The sequence below is a fragment of the Lentinula edodes genome, assembly GCF_021015755.1.
Source record: "Lentinula edodes strain Le(Bin) 0899 ss11 chromosome Unknown C8R40scaffold_26, whole genome shotgun sequence".
Classification (NCBI taxonomy): Eukaryota; Fungi; Basidiomycota; class Agaricomycetes; order Agaricales; family Omphalotaceae; genus Lentinula; species Lentinula edodes.
Genome location: NW_025764332.1, coordinates 167,234 through 189,407, shown reverse-complemented (window position 1 = coordinate 189,407; position 22,174 = coordinate 167,234). Strand labels below are relative to the sequence as shown.

Below are 22,174 nucleotides of genomic sequence, written 5' to 3'. Positions count from 1 at the left end.
AAGATTGAAAGCAGCTGCATTATAACTTATTTTGATTTCCACCGAATCGTGTATAAGCGGGGTCATCGCGTGAAGTGTCTGGGTGTAGCTGTAATTTTCCTTCCCATAAGGCAGCTGAAGATTTTGAGGGATCGTTCGAGGTCGGATCAGACAGAGTACCGCGTGGGCTATATCCATGAGTGGCAACTGCCCCAGCAATCAGCGTAGGTGCCATCGTGAGGAGTGAAGAGCTAAAAAGAAGGAATAGTTTAATAAACAGCGTCGTATCATTCGACAGACACGATACACTCACATCCGTAATGGTTCCTGGTCTCTATTCAATCTGGCAGAACGACTCTTGACAACAAACGAAGACGAGCGTAAACGACCTCCACGGACATGAGAGAATGTACTGAGATTATCCCGAACCAGAGAAATGGCTCCGTGCCAGCCCTCTTGATCGACTGTTGAGGTAGGTAATACTTCCGATGACTTGCCAAACAGACCCAGCTTATCGAATAATTTTTCAAATGGTTCATTGGGAAGAATACGGATCAGAGCACCCAGAGGAATGGACACGAAACCGAGCGCGAGGGAAATACCCCAGACTTTGCCATCAACACGGGTAACTTGGAATGCGGAACCACCGACGAACACAATGAGAACTTGAACGACAATTTCTACAAAAGATAAAGGGTCAGTTAAAAGCAATTGAGTTATAATGCATCACAAATTACCGATGAGGGTAATGGCGATAAAATACCAATTCCTCATGACTCCCTCGAAGATGTTCAGCTTCCTATCTAGCCTTCTCGAACTGACAGAGTTGAAAATTTGAGCAAACACGAATGTGTTGAATACCATGGTTTGGACAATTGTGTTATTTGTGGTAGACGATTCGATACCAAGAACTTGGAGACCGAGGAAATGCAATATGAGTGTGATGATGATCTGGTAGGTGCTTTGGAACAGGATTTGTTTATACATGTCGACGGTAAATAGCGGAGCATTTTTTGATTCAGGTTTTCTGTTGAGAAGAGCTTCAGATGCAGGGTCAGTGGCCAAAGCTAGAGCAGCAAATGTGTCCATAATGATGTTGATCCAAAGAAGTTGAACGGCGGACAAAACAGACTCCTCCTCGTTGGAAGCCACAGCAGACACGAAGGTGATAACGACTGCGGTGACATTGGTGGAAAGCTGAAATTGCAAGAATTTTCGAACAGCATCATTGACACAACGTCCCCACATGATAGCTTTGACGATGGATGCAAAATTATCGTCCATGAGAATGATATCAGAGGCTTCCTTGGCCACCTCCGTGCCCGCAATGCCCATAGAGAAACCGACGTTAGCTGTCTTCAGAGCAGGCCCGTCATTCGTTCCGTCACCAGTAACACCTACGAGGTCACCGATGTGCTTCAGAGTCTCCACGAGAACCTTTTTATCTTCTGGAGAAGAACGCGCAAGGACTTGTAGGCGGGGCACGATCTCAATCATTTCGGGCTGCGAGAGTTTGCGAAAAACGGGTCCTTCCATGATGATACCACCTTTGGTGAAGATGCCGCATTGCGAGGCGATGGAGCGAGCTGTAAGCACGTTATCTCCCGTACACATCTTCACAGTGACACCTGCTCTATGGCACTTGGAGACAGCTTCGCGAACACCGTCACGCAAAGGATCTTCCAAGCCAGCAATGGCAACCAGAGTCAAATCCTGAGCTAGGTCATTGAAGTCAGCCTCTCCTTCTTCATCCACTGCCATTCCAGCCGGCGGCCACTGTTCAAAGTCCCGATAGCAGACTGAGATGGTGCGAAGCATTTGATTGGCGTAGAATATGATGGTTCGACTGATGTTATCCGCCGCGAGTTCGTCAATCTCTCGAGTCTCTATACGATCATCCTCGTAAGCGGGTCGGTCTTGTCCAGGTCTACCAACAACAATGTGTTTGGTACACTTTTTGCTCAGAATTTCGCTCGCGCCTTTGACGTAGAACCGATATCGTCCTCCTGTACTGATAACGACGCCCATGGACTTACGTTCGCTGGAAAAAGGAATCATCTGCAAAACTTTGCCTTTCGATCTAGCTAATCCTCCTTTACTATCGCTGTCCTCGTCGCCAGCCGAAAGCCCGTACGCGGTGCGAGTCTCGCGGTAGTCCGGCCATCCCAGCTCGCTAGCAAACTTCAAAAATGCTGTCTCTGTCTTGCTGCCGACGAATACCATTTCACCCGTGTTCGGATCAGTGTCCTGAAACGCCGTAGAGTTAACCGCAATAGCTTCGTTGAATAGTTCTTGCGTAGCGGGGGATAGAATAGTGTTGAGTTGAGACTGATCCAAAGAAAAATCGTGAATATGTTTCCTCGTAGCTGCTGCAACGGCAGCTTGACTAGGCTTCTCCTCGGCATTGGTTCTGCCCTCATTCTCCTTCAAGGTGCGAACAAACTTGGCATGGATACCAACAGAGCCAGCAACGACAGTCATGTCATTTTGGGTCAAAGTGCCGGTTTTGTCGGTGCAAACGACCGTAGCATTCGCCATAGTTTCACAGGATCCAAGAACACGGACGAGAAGTTTTTCCTTTGTCATTCGCTTCGTCGCAAACGCAAGCGCAATTGTGACAGCCAGGGGCAGTCCTACAAAAAAAGAATAAACGGGTGCCCGTTGCGGCAAAGAAAAATACGAAAGGCTTACCTTCAGGAACAGCAACCACAATCAAAGTAACGGAAATGATCAAGATATTGACAAAGGCGATACCTTTCTCGCTGGCAGTTCTGACCGGTTCACCGGTTCCCAATTGAACAAAAAATCTAATCATCAACGCTGTGAACAAGATTAAGCCAGCGGCCGAACCAAGTTTGGCGATGAGTTCCGCGAGATCGTTGAGTTTGAGCTGCAGCGGAGTATTTTCTGTGTCACCACGAAGAGCTGCCACCACCATTTCAGTTCGGGAAGAAGATTGTGAACTGGATGGGGAATTACGTACCCATCATAATACGACCATTGAAGCTTTTTTGACCGACCGCGACAACGACATACCTCCCGACACCCTCGAGCACTTTGCTACCAGACACCACGAAGCAGTCAACATGGGCCGGTTCAGACTCGTGTGCTAATAGTAAATCAGGAATTACTCTCACTGATGGCAAAGAAAGCCGGGACTAACCCTCGGCGTGCTTCTTTCTCAAGGCTGTCCAATCATCCCAAGAAACCTTTCGAATCGCGTCGCTTTCACCCGTAGCAGCACTTTCGTCACATCTGCAGTTGTGGCCACTGATAAATACACCATCGCAGGGAACGATTTCACCAGGTTCCAACAGCGCAATGTCACCCACGACAACTTCCTGTGAGTTATAAACGGTCGGTTGTCCTACCAAGAGGAACAATTTCACAAGAGCTTACCTTGATGTCGATAACTTTTTCAACCCCGCCGCGAATGACTTTTACTCCTCGCTCTTCTTTCTTGTCATTTAAAGACTTGAACTGTCGCTCTTTCTGCCAGTCATTTAGAGAACCGACAATGACCTGATGGCAATGATAAGTTGTGAAATGAATATTGGCAGAAATAATACGAACCACTATCAGGATGGCAACAACAATTGCAACACCCTCGACCCAATCCACTTTAGGTCCTGCGTCCGGAGCTCGTGGAGTACCTAATCACGAATTAGGGATTCACATGACAGAAATTTCAATGATTACTCACCGAAATCTTGGAAAAAACCCAGCGCCAAACTCACTACTGCGGCTATACTTAGCAAAATTAAAACCTTGTCCTTCATCGCAGCTGCCATCAACGCAAGTAATGACTTGCTTTTCCTGACTGGAAGTGTATTGTGACCATATATTTCTCTTCTCTTTTCTAAACTTGACTGGAAAGCACCAGAAGCATCGAACGTCTGTATGTCAAAGGCCGCACTAGGGATTGGATCCTTCTCCTTCAAAGGATAGGAGTTGATCGAAGGGGTTGATCCAGCTTTCACGATAGCACCCTCGCCATCCTCGGCATCTGGCTGAGTGAGCACAATAGCTGGCGTCAATGGCGGATGACGATGAGAAACACCTTCCCCTGCTCCAAGCTCATCTCCTCCAACACCCTGTTTAGTAACTTCGGTCTTCCCTACGTCTGATTCATGTATATTTTCGTGCGAATCGCGATTATTTCGTACAGCTCCAACGTGAAGTCCCCGCGTCGGATCTGCACCCAGGCCCTGCAGTAGTCCATCCTGACCCCCAAGACTCGCCAAAGAATCATAACTCTTGGGGTCAAGTAGACGCGCAAGGGTTAACGGGGAGAAAGCAAACGGAGCCGGAATTATATCTTCATCCTCGATCAACTCAACTTGAGCCTTTAATCCGTCCTCGTGGATTTGTGCTGCATCGTCGTCTGGAGATGCGCGGCCTTTCCCTTTACGGAGTGGTGATGTTGATTCTCGTGAACGACTCCGGCTGGGAATCCGTGTCACCTCAGTCGTATTTGTTTTGATCTGACTTAGCTCGTTGGTACCGCGAGGCGAATGGGAATCTGGGTCCGTGCCAGTTTCCGTGTTTGAGGACGCAAAACTGTTGTCAGTTGCCGTACTTCCCTTCCGCCTGTGTGAACTCCCAGTGTCCTGCCCCATGCTGCTTGGAGACAACAAAGCATACGAATCTCCGCCACTTCTCGCGTTCGGATGGTTGTCCCGGAGGGCGAGAGTCGATTTTGGCTCAAAGTGCACCGATGACCTGAAAGACAGAGTCGGAGATGGTGGTACAGAGATGGTGGAGCCATCGTGTATAGAGGCACTATCAGCTGCACTGCTGGCTGATGAATTGGGTGAAGGGACATCAAGACGACCTGCTGTTATTGGTGAGAGAAGACTGGTGTCCCAAATTGGCAAAGGCGAGCTGGCTGGAGAAGACAGTGAGAAAGAATGAGTAGGAGATGAGGAAGAGCCTGGGATGTTATGGTCGTCGTTGTCAGGAACGTTGATGTCAGGCACCTGTATGCGAATCTCTGGGGAATTGGGGGCAGACATGAAAGGTTTGATGGAGGAGAATAAAGTCTACTTTGGAGTACTGCGCGTAAAAACGACTTGAAGTACCACGGGAAGTCCTAAAAGAATATTCAACAATGCATGGCACTATATATGTAATTGCCTTTTTTGGAGAGCAAAGGTGTTAAGTAAACCAGTGCGAACCAGTTCGACTGCGTCATTTTTAACCGCCGGCAGAGTTTATGAGTTGCTCCAGCTCCGCAACACCATTTTGAATCATTATACATAACTCTGGTGCTTGCAGGTCTGTCTATGATCGACAGCTTCAACTTCCAACATATTCACCAAATACCCCATTTCACATAGAAGGTCCAGCTTTGCCCATATGACTGGCCATATGGTATCAGAAACAACATAAGAGCTGACAAGCCTGAGGCTCATATCTTAGCATGGTCTTGGCCTGAATATAGCAGTTATCATCCCGGGCTCCTGGTTGCGATTTGGTTGCCCTTGGCAATTTCTGAGTGCGCCCTCCTACTCCTACTACTCTCCGAACAAAACGCTCAACACCAATTCGTGATCGTGTGATGCGTAACAGCGTGAGTTTCACCTCGACTTCATTCAGAATTCCAGTGCGAACACCTTCACAGGGCATTGACTCTATGTATCAGCTCGAGGAACACCTTCAATGATTTTAACGGTTCTTCATGAAGGTGTTCCGCTAATCTCTGAGTTTGATCACAAATAGGTGATCAAGACGCCCTCTCAAATTTCGAACGTTTACGATGTTGTCAAAGCCTTCGAGATATATCATCGCCTATAGTCGCTAGGCTGTCTTTGCGTCTCAATAGCAAATATCACTCTCCGAAGTTTTTGCGTTATCAAGATGAACTTCTATGCAGCTTTTCGCCTCATTGACTAGTATTGAATGCAATAGTGCATGGTGCTGTTCCTCTCGATTTCAACTGCTAATCGGAACACTGAAGTGGAGGATTATAAAACTTCAGATACCCGTGTATGATAAATATCCTGTGCTGGGATGGAAGGTATGACAAAATGACGGCCCTGCCAGCTTACTACAGCCACTGCACTCTGGATGAAGAATAGCAATGTTTTTCCTCGGCGCGGTCGCAGCTAGGTGCCGTTAAAAACTAATCATGACCATGCACTATCCTTGACCCAGAGAAGGCTCCAATGCCATCTAGCCTGAGTCTACTCTCGCGACGCCACGTCAAACAGCCTCGAACGGGCCAGGTTAAGCGTAGTTCGTCGCATGTGTATCGGTACCGTCCCCGAGTACCTCTTCTGTGTCGCAAAAATCTATCCTCCTCATAAAATACACCGCCAATACTAGTTCTCTCTGCTCAATTGTAAACTATAGTGATAATACTGTTATGACAGTGGGCATCATAAGTGACGACTTTGTACATATATACCTATCTAGGTGCTAAGAATCTGGCTGGGGCATCCATATGTGGAAAATAATCAGCGATCACGATTGAAGGTGCAAATGTGGCAGAACATCGTATTGTACTTGCTATGCTAATGCACGATGGATATGAATCGTTTCTGTATTTGTATAATTGTCTTGACTCCGATACACACTTATATCTACATGGTAGGACAGTTGCACGTTGCGATTTCAAGCACACGACTTAAACATGCAGACCACTCACTTCCCGTAGTCGTATGTCGCATAAAGCAACTGAGAAGATTGTGACGTTGCGGTGATAGGTCTACGGGGCATGGTCACCTCAAATCAGAACAGATACTACATATCACAGCGCCGAAGTATACAGATATCAAGATGATGGCGATGTTTACCGTAGATCTGGGTCCGTGCCTTCCACGAACGACTCTCTTCATTTGTGAGAGGAGTCAGACTCCCGGTCAGATCAGGGTTTCCGTACTCTCCATAATCAGGTCGGACGGATGGCAGGAACGGTCCGGTAGTTGAACTTTCACAGCCATTCACTTTGCTACGCATCCTTCATTCTCCCTTCATACCCTAAGTGCCTTCTCCTGGTCCTTGACGCCAATTTGACGCTTGATATACTCGCTTTGACACCAACAACTCTTCGGATTTATTTACCAGACGCCGAAACCAGTTTGGCGCTTCTTTGGCGCTTTCACTGTCTCAACAGCAATTCGTCCGTATCGGGACATTGAGCGCCCTCGCGCGCCTGGGGCGACTGATTTCTTTTTTCTTGATCCATGATCCAAGTCACAAAAGTTCACCGGTTATGTTTCCAGATTGTACATGAATGACTACTCAATCTAATTTTTGAATTGGAGCTTTCATCGATGTGTCCACAGCCAGATAACTAGCATTACTTACCTCAACTCTGAACTATAAAAAATCCGACGTGCATACAAATGCCCTATTGACTCTTCGGATTTTAGGAAGTTCAATGTCCAACATGCTGCCATCTTTAAGTTGCAGCCAAACTTCTTAGAATTGTCTCGAAAATAGACAAGATCATTGTAGCCATACTAGTCACATTTACTGCGGCAAGAAAAAGGGTGCGAAGCAAAGATAAAGCCAAAAACATGGGACACGATAATCATTGAAACCCAAGAGCATTTGACAGTTATTTAACTTTCACTGACCAGGCTCTTGCTGGTGCCTGAACAAAGACTGTCTGCCAGTCTCTGTCACCTGGGGGAGGTCAAAGGGCTGGTAGGAAATTTGATTCTCTTTTCACCCCGGCGCTTTCAACAACGGCAGTCAGTACATTGATTTGAAGAGAACTACCATTACACCTTTCGATCTAAATGGAGTTGAGTTGAGAGGGATGCTTTATAGATAGTAGCAGATAGAAATCGGCTGCAATGAATGAGGTTTGTCATGGTCTTCATTTGAGTGCTGTACAGACCGTCGACCTCTCATAGTTATTAGTCTGGTTTGAGACTCCTTAGTTACTTCATTGTTATATGTAATAAAGCAGCCATCTAAGCTCACGGAAATTTATTTACTAATAGCACCTGTACTAGACGCCAATAGCTTCTTCGAGTTTGTTGATTGAGCGAGTAACGAACTTGACGGTTATAGAAGATACTGGACCTGTAACTTCAGGCCTCAGGCCTCAGGTTGAATTTAGAAAATGGTTGAAGCTGGTGAGTCTGGGAGAGTCTGAGCTCCTCAGCGTGCTGTTTACTCCCGGCCGCGGGCCGCGGGGCGCATTCCGGCATACAGCACGAACTTCAACTCGACCAACACTCTTGCCCAAAAGTTGCAAGTCAATGGCAGTCGATTCGTCAGTTTGGATATGGATTTGCCTACTAATCAAAGTTCAAACTGCAGAAACGAACTCTGCACCAGGTCGGGTCGTAAATCAAGCTAGCATACGAACATATCATTTGATGGTGTACTTATATCGTCAGTGACGGTCAGTCTGAATACTCGAGACTACATAACTGACACTGTAACCCATGGACAAAATTTGCTGTGGGATGTTAGTATGCACTAGCCTTCGCTCGGCTAACGTTCGCACCAGGAAAGGGCAAGTTAGACCTGCAGGTGAAGGTTTCCCTTTGAGTGGAAGCAGAACAAAGACGCTGTGGTCTAAGCTGTTTGTCATCTCAATTTCATTGAAACTCGAAGGGAATTAGCTAACCACAACTTCCCTTCAAGGTAGTAAAATTTGAACTGCCCCTCCAGTGTCAATGATATTCATCTGCAAAGCTCGAGTTTTCGGCTCTAGCGACTGTCAAGCCCGATTCTTGCGCTCTTGAAGTACAGGTTTTGCAGATACAGTTTTATTGTATCCCACGATCTTAAGTTTCCAACAGCAATAATTGATTAAATATTCATTTAGCCTCTACAGGTACGAAGATCCTTCCTCGCCCGTGCTACTGCCACGGGTGTTGAATTCAAATGACTTGAATTGGGTTAACGCTGGTCTTCTATTCCTTCAGTGTGAAGTTCGTTACGGATGAGTACAGTATGCTCGAGTCGTACTAATGCAAATCGAACCAGGACTATAATATAAACTTGTATGTCCGTTTTTTTATTTCCATGGCCCAATGCTATCTGGCGCCTTCCGGATGGCTTCCATTGACATCATTAACAGCGGCGAGTTCAAGTAAATAAAATCAAGTTCCCAACTGTATAATGACTAGTAGAGCTTTTAATATCAAGGCTCTCCTCATTCCCTTCAGGCTTGTGCCGGTAAAAGCTTGCAAGGAGCTGCAAATGTACCTTCCTCAGACTTTCTGAGGCGCAGAACAAAGCCCTCGAGTAAAATTCGAGGTACCCTTATAGTGAGAAGGTGTTACTACATATATATTCTTCTCCAGCAATCGTGAGGTAATCATCTTTGAAAAATAATATCTGAAATGCTTAAAGGTTTTGTCTAGACAAGTTTTACAGCTTTTCGTCTCCAAATATGTTGCTATAAATTAGATTTATCTCATATGCCAACGGATGATTGTACTATGCAGGAAACAAAGTAAGCATGCCCACGCCACTTCCCAAATTTGTTCAAGCTCACTCCAAGTCTGCTTATTGTATCCCATCCCAGCGTGTGTCTCGCGCTGTCAAAGCCCTGTAGATTTTATTTGGCATATTCGCAGTCGTGGGCGACGTACTTACTGACACTCAAAAATACAGTTTCAAGACAAACTGCCGGTTCAAGGATTACCATGTACATGAATTGGATCCAGCAGTGAAAACGCAATATGCAAAGTCCCAGTCTTCAAAATCCTCCCAAGAAGGATACCCACTGCGGTTTTATTTACCAGCATCTACGCGGCTTCTTATGATCCTTCGGACTGTTGTACAAAATTAGTTCGTGTTTTCTTGGTAATGTACACCTATAACATAACAAAAGGAAAAGTGTATTTATGAGGACGGTTGCACGGTGAACAAAAATCGCCTCAAGCACCCAAATTTAAACATCTAAGACAGTAAACGTCCTTGATCTGGTAGAATTCTATACTATGCCTTGATGGAGGGAGGCCCTGGAACGGAATGTCCGAACCCTCCTGCCTCACCTTTCGCTGTCAACACCGCCTGTCCTTCCTTTTCCTTACCCACATCCCCAGGTTTGATGCGAGTCATCTCTTTAATAAAGCTCGTTCCCCAGAACGCCGCACTGTATTTATTCACGTACTTGAACAGCTTTCTATGGTTTTCAGCGCGCGTAGGGGCATCGATAATCACAGCTTCGTGTATAGCGTCCGCAACTTGCTGAGAATCCCATGGATTGACAACAATCGACCCATTAAGGCTTTGTGCGGCGCCGGCGAACTCGGATAGGATCATGACACCTTGGCGGGCTTGCTGGCAAGCGATGTATTCGTAAGAAACCTGAAGTAGTTTCAGCGTAAGCACGTGGATAAAGCCAAACGGATAGCATAAACTCACTAGGTTCATACCGTCACGAGTACTGGTCACCAAACACACGTCAGAGACGGCATATAACGCACAAAGTTCGTCGAAGGGCAAGCTTTTGTGCATGAAGTGAATCGGCATGAAGTCAACGGTCCCAAAGCGTCCATTGATACGACCAACCAGTTCGTTCACAATAGATCGAAGGTTCTGATATTCTTCAACGTCCTGACGTGAGGGAACGGCGAGCTGAACTAGCACGACCTTTAAGGAAATCAGGATATTGCAAGAACGTTACAAGAAAATACAACGAACTTTGCCTATCCATTCCGGGTGTTGAGAAAGGAAAAGCTCCAATGCATGAAGCTTTTGAGGAACTCCCTTAATGTAGTCCAATCGGTCAACACCAACAATGACTTTCATGCCATGGAACCGCTGCTCGAGTGCGGCAATTCGCGCTTTCACCGACTCTTTTTTGAGGTTCTTGAGGAAGGCGTCAGAATGTCACACACATGACGCGTTTGAGAGGCACTGTACCTCAACAAAAGAGCCAGGTTCTATACCAATCGGGAAAGTGCCAACGTGAGCCATGCGGCCCTCAAACTCAACACCATTGGGCATAGTAGGGAGCCCGAGAATACGTGTACACGATGACAAGAAGTGACGAGCATAATCATAGGTATGGAAACCTATGAGATCACAATACAGTATACCGAGAAGGATTTCGCGTCGAACGGGAAGAATTCTAGAAATACGTATAAATTTCAACGTCATCCGAGCCAGTTCGTAACATACCTGTAGATCTCACTACTTGGAAATGGGGTATGGAGAAAGAATCCTATCTTGATTCCCGGCACCTTTTCCTTAGTTATTGTGGGATCTTCACCTTCAATTCCCTCTGTTATTTTGTGCAATTCATTTACCGTATATTCTCCGCCAGCTTTATTGCCATCTATAAGACCCCGGAGAAGCATCGGAAGGAGCATGAGATGATAATCCTGCACCCAGACCATCGCTCCTGGTGTAATTTGTTGCCGAACAGCCTCCGCAAACTGCATGTTCGCTTGACGATACGCCAGCCAGTTCTCTTCATCAAAGTTCATCTCTCCGGGATGATAGTGGAAAAGTGGCCAAAGGATAGAATTCGAAAAACCGTTATAATGACGATCAGCGAGGTCGTCCTCCAGATAAACGGCCTGACATGAATACTCCTCCATCAGTCGTTTGTCTACGAGCGGTCTGTCTTTAGGCGGAATGAAGAATCCAGGCCAGCCAATCCACGTGAAACTGAGCGACTTTTTGAATCCAGAGAGAGCAGATACGAGACCACCAGAGGACATCTTGAAGTGGTATTCACCATTGGCATCTTTGCTAATGGTGATAGGTAGTCGGTTCGACACGACGATGAGATGGCTATTATCTCCAAATTCCATGTCGAGAGGGGGATTATCGTTGGGTGAGAAGAAGGAGGACATGAGTTTATGTAGTAAAATTTGTCCACGAAGATCAGGTAGATTATCGGATATGGACGGAAATGTGCTTTTCCTGCGCTGAAATTCCCAAAGGAATCTCTAAATCACAGATTGACGAAGTTCGACGAACGTGCTGCGATGTTGACGAATTCGGATCCAGGCAGTTCTTTGATACTCGTGTTTAGCCGATGAAAACTATATTACGATCTGTGTAGCTGAATGAGCTTCCTGAACTCGAGCTCGGGAGTCCAGTAGAAAAATGACAGGAAAAGTGGTAGCAAGCAGCGATTGTACAATGAGACATAATTGCGGTCATCGAAGGAGGCGGTTAATGCCGAAGATCCGCCGCTTAAGCCGATTTCTTACGAGGAGTTGCCTTAACAATCCAAGAGCTTTATCGATATGACAATATCAGAAAAAATTCATCATTGTGCGATGGGTATGGTACGAATACTACTGACGCTACATACACAAAATGCGACTTCCCTAGCTCAATCAAACAGACCAAAGCCCTACGGATTGAAATAAGCAAAATTTTCAGTGCGAGTTAGACGAAGTGGCTCACCATATCGTCATCAGATTCTTCAGCTTCTTCAGCTTTGGTTTCCTCAACAGCAGCTTCAGCAGCAGGGGCGGAAGAAGCATCAGCTACAGGAGCGGCAACTGCGAAGGCATCCGGGTTCTCGAGGTATTCCTTAACCTGAGAAAATGTCATCAAATTGGTGGCGAAAAGGGAAAATACATTCACTTGCCTTGGCTGAGCCCTCAAAGGTGTAGTCGGTGGCAAGTGATACAGCGATGAGGTTCTTATATGAGTTGACAAGGGTATGCATAACCGAAACGATGGTTGGGTAATTAATAGCCAAGGAAATCGCAGCAATGGTCTTGATGCCCGTTAGGAAACGGTCAATGAGCTCGGATTCGTCAACGTCGAGAACGTCCGGAGAGAAACTGTTACCAGAGTCAAAGATCTGGACAACGGTCATTCCATAGGTAAAGGGAGAAATATTGAGCATGTTCAAAAGAGTAGCTTCGGATGATCCGACACGGGTACCAGCAGTGACGACCTTGACATCCGAAACGATTTCAATGGTACCTCGAGCAATTTTGGTAGGAATACCCAAAGCCTGGAAGAAGGAGGTCTTGCCGGGTTCCATACCGGTGTTGCCAGCAGGGACAGTCACATCTTTGGGAGCAAAGGCACCAGCACGAGCAGGAGCGGCGACTTTGTTGGAGAGTATGACCTCGCGAATCTCCTTGAGATCTCCGCTGGTGAAGACAAAACCAATGTTGCCCTTCACGTGGGGAAGCAACCTCTCATACTGAGGGTATTCGGAAAGGATAGAGCGCAGTGCACGGCGAACCATGGTGTTCTTTCCCATGAGAACAACACCTTTACCACGGAGAGCGACACGAATTTGGTGCATCTGGTTAGATCCGACATTGTCCACGTTCACGATGAAGAGGGAAGCTGAAAAAAATCTCGATTGAGATCAAGGACTGTAAAAAATAGACAGGTATACGTACGATATTTTTGCAAGAGATCCTTGAGTTTTTGAAAGTAGAGCTCCTTATCGGCTTTGGAAGCACCCATCGTATGATATTTTTAATGCTGATTGTTGGTAAACGAATGTAACGACGAACGTCCACAGAAAAATCGGACTGACCGATGAAAAGTTTTGAAATGATTGCCTCCCGAGTGACCTCTTAGCGTGCCACTGGATATTTCAAGGACTTGAAGACTAAATCATCGTGTCAAAATGGAGTAGAAACGCTGGGGTCGTCGACGTACCCAGTTGCAATAAAGTTGAAAAAGTTGAAGCCGAATAGGTAAGGAATAAAATAATGTCAATATTGTGGGAAGCTATTTCCAAATATAGACGCCTGTACAGCTGCTGACTAAATGTTTGCCGCGCCTGCCGAGCCGCCATCTGCCGCCGTCTTTCCCAGGGGCAATCCCGCGTGGTTCTGCTAGGTTACTATACTCGCGCAAGAGGCTCGAGAATCCAGCCTAGCTTGAGCTTAACTGCAATGGAATGTTGCGATGGCTTCAGTCGACCGTCCAAATTTCGGGCGGCTACGGCGGTTCTGCTGTGCGGTACGTTTCCAACTAGCGTATTCTAGTCTGAACAGTTATAGTTTCTACAATACTAACGGTGTTCGCAGAATGCATGTAGCGCAGAAGCTATATCCCAAATGTATATCTCACCTTGGTCTCCTTAAACACCAGTCCTCCATCTTGTCAGGTCATTCCGCTCGCTTTCGTGTTCTCAGTGCAGTGTCAGGCTTTCCCCAGAATGGAGAAGCAGATGTACCTCAATCGTCTGTACTTCGTGATGGCGCCGAATACGTGTCAAATGAACGTATCAGAGACTTCGAAAGACTGCGCCTTTATCTCACTTCTGCACCCACGAAGAAACTTGCACCGGAACTTCTTGTTTCCTTGTACGACTCTGTGCGGGTCAGTTCACAGTTCAAGTCGTTTAGTGCTACCCAACTTAGCACTCTCATAAGTATACTTGGCTCCTCTTCTCTTCCACCGGATGCTCCTCGCATTAGGAACAATTATGTGGACGGCACGTCAAATACTTCTGCCTACTGGTCCCATGTTCTATGCATAGCAGATGATAAGAAGGCGTTGGGCTTCCTCCTCAATGATGGAGATCATTATTGGGCTATGTGGGCTTGGCTTGCACTGTCCCGTTCTGGTGAACACGGTGCGTTCATTTCCCAATCATAGGCTCAAAATCTAATCGCGCATTATATATAGTGAAAGCCTTATCCAATGCCTCAAAACATTACAATCAGATATGGCAGAAGACCAAATTTCCCGATATTTTGGTCCCTTATCTTGAGACTTTGATATCGACTGGCAGCTCGGAACATCTTCAAACTGCCGTTGTCGACCTTTGTAACATACTAGGAGTACACACAAACCTTCACGGACGCTCTCTCAAACTCATATGGGATATCTTCCTCTCTTCTTCGACGGCTTTGACACCATCTATGAAAACTTCTATCCTTCATGCTTTGTGGAGTCGGTCTACTATGTCTCACACCACAGTTCAACGCAGTAATTATATGGCTACTCACATGTTCAATCCTCTTACCAAACGACACGAACGTCTTCCTTTGGACATCGCTCACCTTATCGCAAGCCTTGGGGCACCTCTCTTCCCGTTCTTTCTGGTGTCTGTTCCTTTATCCGTTCAACGCTGGGCTCGTCGTCAGACTGCAGCAGCTTTATCTCCATCCTGTTCTGACGAAGTCCGCTGGACGAATTTCTCCCTTTTCGCTTTGAATCAGGCTGCTCGTAAAGGTCTAGGTAATCGCATACCTACTTTGGACCCCAATTTCGCAGGCTCTGATTTAAACGATTGGCATATCGTTCTCACTCTGTCAATACTTGAAAATGTGGTCAACAGCTACATGGTATCTGCTCAAGGATCTGAATTATGTTCTCTATCAGGGGCTTTATGGGAAAGATGGATGAGTTTCAAAGCTGATAGGCCAATTTTTGTCTCTCGAGCTGTTGTGAGCTCCTTTTTACGGCTCGCCGCACGAACGCAGGACACCTATATCTTGGATCAATGTTACCGCTACTCCATAGATCATGCTCTTTGGCAGACGAATCCAGATCATACTGCCGCCGATCGAGCTCAAATTGAAGCTCTTATTGGTTTTCACTTCGCGGCTTTCATTCGTTGTCATGGGAGACGTTGGGCCGATATTCTTCACTTCTTGGATGTACAGAAGGATCTATCCGTTTCCGGATCTCATGCAGATTTTGTCATTCAGAGATTATCTTCCTTGGACATTGAGATCGCTTTTGAATTCTATGAATTCTGCATCTCTCATAGTGTTCCAGTCGGTGTCGACATCACTACTATGTTGGCGACTGCAATGGCTCCAGTTCGCGTACATGTGGTTTTTCCTATGCTCGAGCGTGGACTCAATCACGCTCAAATGGAGAAGGTTCTCTTAGCATTGCTAGATACGCTGCGAACACAACGCCACCAATATTTGAATCCGGCCTCGGGGCGTATCCTTGGACGCGCTTTATGCAAACTTTTACAGTCAAAAGCTCCTGTAGTACGAATTAAGTATCCGCTGCGGTACTCTCTTTTACGGCTGGTCGCGTCAAATTGTGCTACAGATGCTATCCGGATAGTCGAGCTGGTTGACGAGGGTGCCCCCTCTTTTCTCAGTGCTCGATTTCTGCATCGGCTACTCGGTATTTTCCTTCGCCATCGACAGTATACCTTAGCTGGGCGCCTCTACTATATCATGAAGAGCAGGTCTATACCTTCGCAAGATAGATTCCGCAGGAAGTTAATTCTTGGGCTGATGAGAGGTGGGGCAAACACGTTTGCGAAACGCTTTCGAAGTTCAAGGTCGACTAGGTCTACAGTTGAGAGAATGGTTACCCGACTGGAATTTAGAGGTGCTATCCCGTGTCGTACATCCTCTGACCGCGTCCTGTCGATCGTTCGGAAATATCCCAATGATATACCCAGCATCAAATCGGCGTTCTCCGCCCTCGTTCTATCTAAACGCCCTGTAGCTGCAAAACGTCTGTTCCAGGACTCTTTGCCGTATCTGGATTCACCAACCAAAGTCTGGCTCGGTAACATGTTCCTCCATCGTATCCTCCGCCGTTTTGATAAACGGAACATGCAGGTTGTGAAGAAACTTCTACGGGCGAAGAACTATCTGATGATGAATTTCGGGTTCACTGGAGACCGTATCACATTCAATATTCTTCTGAAAGGCATGCTTCGCTGGAAGAACGTCTCGTCCTCCAAAACTCGGATGCTCTTTGACGATTGCATCCGGATGGGGTACCCCGTCGGTTCTCGCTGGCGGAGGATCAACAATGTTCCTTTCGGCACTCAGTCCCTTTCTCCGCCTATCAATTTTGGGATGCCGATGCTAGACCCTCATATATCCTTTCAGCGCCATGTACGACCATTGTACAAAATGTTCATCAAAGCATTCTATTTACGCAAGGATGTCGAGGCTGCGAAGACCGTTGTTGGAATTCTGAAGAACGAGGAAGCAGAGAATTTATCGAGGCAACAGTATCGAGATCGCAGCCGTCTCGAGGGATTGCGAAGGCGCAGACTGACCAAAGGAACAACAATGTCAGATGATAATTTGTGATAATTACCTTGCTTGCGCAGATACTTTGATGAGTGCGGCCCATATTTGGGCCGTCACCTTATGTGACCTTGATCACGCCTGCGGTTTTACGTGCCGTCATCACTATTCATCTCCTGGGACCTACTAGGAGTCACTAGGGAGTGTTAGGAGCGCTATTTGTGAGAGTACTTGGTACCCAAAGGGAGCCCTTTGCATGACAGTACATTAATAGGTCTACGCTCTTGTTCCTAGAGGAGCACAGCTGCGATGGCCCACTTTCGAAATTCGCACGTCGGTAGTTAGGCGGTCACACAATGGCGAACACAACGTTTAGCCTATTATACTACGAATAGGTTTCGAATCCAATACAAGATGTGTACATACAGTACATGATAAGATAGGATTAGGTATCATAAGCAGAACAAGGTGGAGCAACAGGAGGCAACAGACTGCAACAGAGGAAATAAAACAAGTTGAAGTAGATCATAGATACACTGCATAGGATCCTATCACGGGTCTATGGTCACTCCGTCCTTCCAAACGTCTCATACTTTTATCGTTGAGGGTATCATAACTAAGACAAACTAAGTCGCCTCGCCTAGGAACATTGATGCTGATGTCAGTTGGAGGCGTGGAGATTATATCTGTAGAGCTGCTCGATGTCGAATTATGGTATAAGAAGGGGAAAAACCTCCATTTTGACGGAGTAGATACGTGCTCTCTAGGGGCGTTGTAAGGTGACGAATCGGGGGGAACGGGAGGGGCAGATGTCGATGCTCTTCTGGGATTTCTTTCAAGTATATTAGTTTTAGATTGTTTTCGAGAAGAGGATGAAAATGATCTCTTGACTTGAGAGGAGCCATGTTCGTTATGAGAGGGAAGCTGGTTAGCAGCTGGGGTTATGACTTCGCTAGGGGAAGTGTCGAACGGAAGGGGGCTTGAATTTCCATAGACAAACCTTGAAAACGGGGCTACTTGCTCCAGAAGGTCGGCAGAGTGTATCACTGACGAAGGTGTAGAGTCGCCTCTCGGAGTAGGTGTGGCACTGTTGTGATTCGATACAGATGAGGCAACGGAATGAACTAGCGATGATAAAGAGCTGTATGATTCCCTCCGTGATCGAGCTGATAGTGGACGGAAGGCATTTGCAAAAAATTGCCCCATCTTAGTTCGTGTGCGAACAGAATTGTCAGCCACATCTGCTTCAACCTCTGGATTGGGTTGTACAGTACTTTTGAAAAGGATTCGATCACACCTAATACAATCAGTCGTCAGCTTGGGGTCACATATTGACAGAAGACAACCTACCAGCCGGGAACACGTCTTTTATGAGACGAATCATACACCCCTTTATCCTCCTGAGAAACATCGTCATCATCACTCGGTACTTGCGACTTGGAAGAGTTGACCCTGCTACGCTGAGCGGTATGCGACGAAGCAGCATCGGGGCTTATCTCGGGTTCAGAGCCTCCTAATTTCAAGTCTTCAACAGATTGCTGAGTTTTGCGCTTCTGGAGCCTTGTAAGAAGATTCTGCTGTTGCTCTAAGAAAGGAGGTTTTTTGAGCCACTTTGTCGGGCTCGAAGGGGCTGTGGGTGATAACAAAGAACGCCACTTGGTCTTCGCTTTGTGAGCAGCGAGAGATAAAGAGGCTCGACTTCCGGGGGCACTGGCACTGCGCATCATGTTAGGTGTGGAGCTAAAGTAACTTTCGTCGGGTTGTTGTTCGGTAATTGCCTTGGAATGCATAGATGTCCAGATAGACGAGGCTAGTGATGTGGATTCCTCTTCCCCTTCCCCTTCTGCATCTGGGTCCTCTTCCCTGTCCTCGTCTTCGCCGTCACTCTCCTGGTCTCCATCCTCGTCGTCAATTCTCAGCTCGTGCTCCACTGTGTCCAATTCTTTCTCATCGACTTCAGTCAAGCGGCGTGCTTTTTCATGAGGGTACCGGAGCTGACCCGGTCTGTGGCCAGATCGATGCTTGTTGCGTTTCAAGGTGCGCATTACATCGTATTTGAATGTTGGAGGAAACATAATAACACCCTCACTGAAACCGACAAAAGCTCGACCGTGCTCCATCAAATTTTTAAGCTGGTCAAAGGCAAGCGCTTGAGCATAATCTGAAGTTGGGTAAATGCCTGATTGGATGAATACAACTTTAGATGAATTACCTTGTCTGGAGATAAGCCAGTCCGCATGAAGCCTGGAGATATCAAGGCGAAAATTCAGATCGCCAAAAACGAAGGTATAGTCAAACTTGTCGGTTAGATCTGTAGACGTCTTAGTTAGTGTTAGTGATGTGAACAAAGAAGAACAATCAACCTTCCGCCATGACACGCGGATCGTCGCTTGAGAGAAAATCATCTACGGAAAGTTCAGTCTGTACGGCGAACGAATAAACCAAGTATCATTGAACATCGATGGTAATACGCACTTTGATCTTATTGAAATTGTTGAGACGATCATGTAGATTGGCTTTGTCAACTTGAGCTGAGGTCGGAGTAAGGATTGTGTTATACGATGTTCAAAACAGCATACGCACCTGCGAGGTGGCAGTTCAGGAAAAGGAAAGATCTTCCATAAATTTTAGCACTGATGCCTACTCCGCCCTTGTTACCCCATCGACCACCCAATAATCCAGCCGGCACGAAAGCTTTAGAAGTGCCTAGTACATTGTTTAGCGAAAGCGAGGCAATCCCACTGGAATCAATACGAACTTTCGACCAAAGGTTTGAGATCTCGATGAACGTACATTGCCAGATAGATTCCCAGTAGCCGCTCTTTGCAGAGCAGTTGGTAGGGACCCTGTTTCGCTGTTGATTCTTTCACTGTCAATACGGTTCGAGGAGACAACGGTTTATGTACGCCGATGTCTGATGTTGTAGGTGAAGCAGCGCGAGCCATGGAACCGCCATGACACAGCCAATCTTCTACAATAGATGTCCATCCACTATTATGAGTTGCGGTTTCTTGGGTATACTCGTCGGTACCACTACTCTTCTTGTACTTAAGAGATTCTTGTCCGTGAATTGGTTTGGATGAGCGGGGTTTTTCTTCTTTGTCCTTATCTTCCTTGAGTTTGAATCCAGCTCCGAGACCCATGGGAATTCCTTCTGAAAAGTTAAAACGGTATTTTGCATCGAATTATGACCACATACCAGATGTGGATGGACATTCTTGTCCAGCTCTAAATTGGATTCAGTACATACGTGATTGTGAAAAAGACGCCTGAGACGCACACAAGGATAAGATGATAAGGGTGTTCTGCATCCGCATCTAATTGAGGAAATTCTGGAGACGACGAAGAGGAAGTGGGTGAGAAGGAAGAGGTATATGGAGGAACCTTGCCAAGAAGTTCTTCCAAATCGCCCTGCAATCATAAGCATCCTGCTTTCAAGACGTTGTAAGAGGTCTTACCTTTGGGACTGAATCATGCATGTTCCAAGTCAATATGCGAATCTTGAGAAATTTGGGAGCAGTAGTCGAAGATTGAGGCGGCCGTAGAGTGGCGTCATCATTAGCTGAAGGTGATATACCGGAAAGAGCGTTGGGGGATGTTGGAAAGAGGCCTTGAAGACGAGAAATAACTGACTGTTGAGCTATATAGAAGGTTGAGCATTGAGAATTAAGCATTTCCGTTTTCTTACGTTCTCTCGTCCGCACTGTCAGTTGTGGTCTCCGCGACATCTCGATGTTGTAAGTTATATCAAGAAGCCAAAACGTCAATGGAGGAGCGCAGTCAAGAGCCACAGATGAAAGGAACAACAGAATCAAGGGGACTGAGGAAAAGTGCAGGCCATCTCATGGAAGACAATTACAAAAGCTATAGTATTTGTTTTAAGCGCCGAAGAAACAGCCGCTGTCAGTGTTACTTCACGAAGATAATTTCGTCCGTGAATAAAACTGGGAGCATTTAAACAATGCACGCTGACTCTAAGCAGCTCAGTTCCACTCGGGGCGTCGCATTACTCCTTCGCCTGCATACTGAGCATCATTAACCATCTAGATTCTAGTAAGCAAGGGGCGCTTAATCATATGTTTAGCCAATCTAGAGCCAATCAGCTTTATCGAACCAAGCCTTTGTATTGTTGATATGTTCTTTCTTCATCACTATGAAGCTTGTTGTCACAGGTTGCAACGGCGGGGTTGGCAAGCGAGTCGTCAAGCTTGCTCTTCAACGCGACCATAGTGTTGTCGGCCTCGATCTTGCAGACGGTCCTTTCACAGACAACTTGCTTACAACCCAAGAAGCGTCCAATTTTACTTATCTCCAGGTCGATCTGACAAATTATGAGGCATCATTGGCCGCCATTCGTGGATGTGAAGGGATTATACACCTCGCAGGTCCATAGTCGGAGTCTGTTATTGCTCAAGAATGCTCAGAAACTGAGTATCTGCGTGTAGCACATCCAAATCCGGGTGACTTTGTTGTTGCGACGCACAATACGTGAGCTGTCATGGATAATTCTGGATCTCAAATGATTTTGACTGAATCTTCAGAAATGTTGTCGCGTCCTGGAATGTTCTTCGCGGAGCTGCAGAGGTTTGTGTTCCATTGTGTGCGGTACACCTATTTGCGGTCTCCTGATGTCTACAATGGAGCAGCTGGGAATCAAACGAATCGCTCAAGCATCCTCAGTCAATGTTATAACCATGGTCTACAGCAAGAAGTGTGATTTCAGATACTTTCCGCTTGACGAAATGCATCCATGTCTCCCTGACGAGCCTTACGGTCTTTCCAAATTGTCTGTACCATACTTTCATCCCCTGATATATCTTCTTCATGGCATGCATTAGGATATGCGAGATACAAGCTGATAGCATAATTCGACGTTACCCTGCGATGAGGATTGCCAGTCTTCGTTTGCATTGGTCGATACCAGACCCTACTCTAGCCAGTTGCAAGGACCCAAGTGGCCGTATCAAACAGGATCTGTGGGGATATGTGCAGGAAGATTCAGCAGCAGATGCATTTCTGCGTGCTGTAGTGGAAGAGAATGGAAAATGGTCAGGACACGAAGCGTTCTTTATCGCGTCTCCGAAGCATGCTTATTGGGATGGTACGAGCCAGTATTGCCCAATCGATTCCAGAGAGCTACGGGTGAAATACTGGCCGGATGTTCCAATCAAAGATGGTTTCGATGTGAGTGGAATGGAGGGTTTCTTTGATTGCGCAAAAGCAAAAAGACTTCTGGATTGGGTACATATTGATAAATGATGTATATGCGGGATGAACAGAAATGCGGAGGCAGAGTCAGTCCCCTCGTGGCGGCAGGA

At 46.4% G+C, this 22,174-nt stretch overlaps 6 protein-coding genes across 6 annotated transcripts; 2 read left to right on the top strand and 4 right to left on the bottom strand.

Moving 5' to 3' along the window:
• Window positions 1–19: 19 nt before the first annotated feature.
• On the bottom strand, window positions 20–4,598 carry C8R40DRAFT_1197929 (uncharacterized protein; the record flags this gene model as incomplete). Its single annotated transcript, XM_046233092.1, has 10 exons — window positions 20–230; window positions 293–659; window positions 717–2,059; window positions 2,114–2,612; window positions 2,671–2,904; window positions 2,963–3,088; window positions 3,143–3,320; window positions 3,379–3,501; window positions 3,553–3,632; window positions 3,683–4,598. The coding sequence occupies 10 exons, from the start codon at window positions 4,596–4,598 to the stop codon at window positions 20–22; spliced, it is 4,077 nt and encodes a 1,358-aa protein (XP_046084455.1).
• Window positions 4,599–9,891: 5,293 nt separating this feature from the next.
• C8R40DRAFT_1050270 (alpha,alpha-trehalose-phosphate synthase TPS1 subunit) lies at window positions 9,892–11,624 on the bottom strand (the record flags this gene model as incomplete). Its single annotated transcript, XM_046224613.1, has 5 exons — window positions 9,892–10,263; window positions 10,321–10,548; window positions 10,600–10,767; window positions 10,822–11,029; window positions 11,080–11,624. The coding sequence occupies 5 exons, from the start codon at window positions 11,622–11,624 to the stop codon at window positions 9,892–9,894; spliced, it is 1,521 nt and encodes a 506-aa protein (XP_046084454.1).
• A 535-nt stretch (window positions 11,625–12,159) lies between these two features.
• C8R40DRAFT_1113259 (60S acidic ribosomal protein P0) lies at window positions 12,160–13,620 on the bottom strand. Its single transcript, XM_046228458.1, has 6 exons — window positions 13,549–13,620; window positions 13,424–13,498; window positions 13,284–13,368; window positions 12,509–13,227; window positions 12,322–12,456; window positions 12,160–12,268 (listed from the first exon to the last, which is right to left on the bottom strand). The coding sequence occupies exons 3-6, from the start codon at window positions 13,348–13,350 to the stop codon at window positions 12,248–12,250; spliced, it is 942 nt and encodes a 313-aa protein (XP_046084453.1). The 5' UTR covers window positions 13,351–13,368; window positions 13,424–13,498; window positions 13,549–13,620; the 3' UTR covers window positions 12,160–12,247.
• A 172-nt stretch (window positions 13,621–13,792) lies between these two features.
• On the top strand, window positions 13,793–16,919 carry C8R40DRAFT_1070943 (uncharacterized protein; the record flags this gene model as incomplete). Its single annotated transcript, XM_046226288.1, has 3 exons — window positions 13,793–13,854; window positions 13,923–14,473; window positions 14,527–16,919. The coding sequence occupies 3 exons, from the start codon at window positions 13,793–13,795 to the stop codon at window positions 16,917–16,919; spliced, it is 3,006 nt and encodes a 1,001-aa protein (XP_046084452.1).
• Window positions 16,920–17,381: 462 nt separating this feature from the next.
• On the bottom strand, window positions 17,382–20,584 carry C8R40DRAFT_1172559 (Endonuclease/exonuclease/phosphatase; the record flags this gene model as incomplete). Its single annotated transcript, XM_046231874.1, has 10 exons — window positions 17,382–18,153; window positions 18,207–19,167; window positions 19,220–19,277; window positions 19,332–19,387; window positions 19,440–19,562; window positions 19,615–20,010; window positions 20,056–20,084; window positions 20,137–20,267; window positions 20,315–20,496; window positions 20,545–20,584. 10 exons carry the CDS (start codon window positions 20,582–20,584, stop codon window positions 17,382–17,384), a joined length of 2,748 nt encoding a protein of 915 aa, XP_046084451.1.
• A 425-nt stretch (window positions 20,585–21,009) lies between these two features.
• C8R40DRAFT_1161628 (NAD(P)-binding protein) lies at window positions 21,010–22,115 on the top strand (the record flags this gene model as incomplete). The annotated part of the gene is made up of 5 exons (XM_046230146.1): window positions 21,010–21,241; window positions 21,281–21,344; window positions 21,398–21,440; window positions 21,503–21,642; window positions 21,695–22,115. The coding sequence occupies 5 exons, from the start codon at window positions 21,010–21,012 to the stop codon at window positions 22,113–22,115; spliced, it is 900 nt and encodes a 299-aa protein (XP_046084450.1).
• Between the last annotated feature and the right edge of the window lie 59 nt (window positions 22,116–22,174).

What these genes read in the sequence shown, in the direction of transcription:
- C8R40DRAFT_1113259 (XM_046228458.1), bottom strand. Translation starts at nt 13,350, where the DNA reads ATGGGTGCTTCCAAAGCCGATAAGGAGCTCTACTTTCAAAAACTCAAG. An exon ending in GGATCTCTTGCAAAAATATC is followed by an intron (nt 13,228 to 13,283) that starts GTACGTATACCT and finishes GATTTTTTTCAG; the next exon opens with CTTCCCTCTTCATCGTGAAC. An exon ending in AAGAATCTGATGACGATATG is followed by an intron (nt 12,269 to 12,321) that starts GTGAGCCACTTC and finishes TTCAATCCGTAG; the next exon opens with GGCTTTGGTCTGTTTGATTG.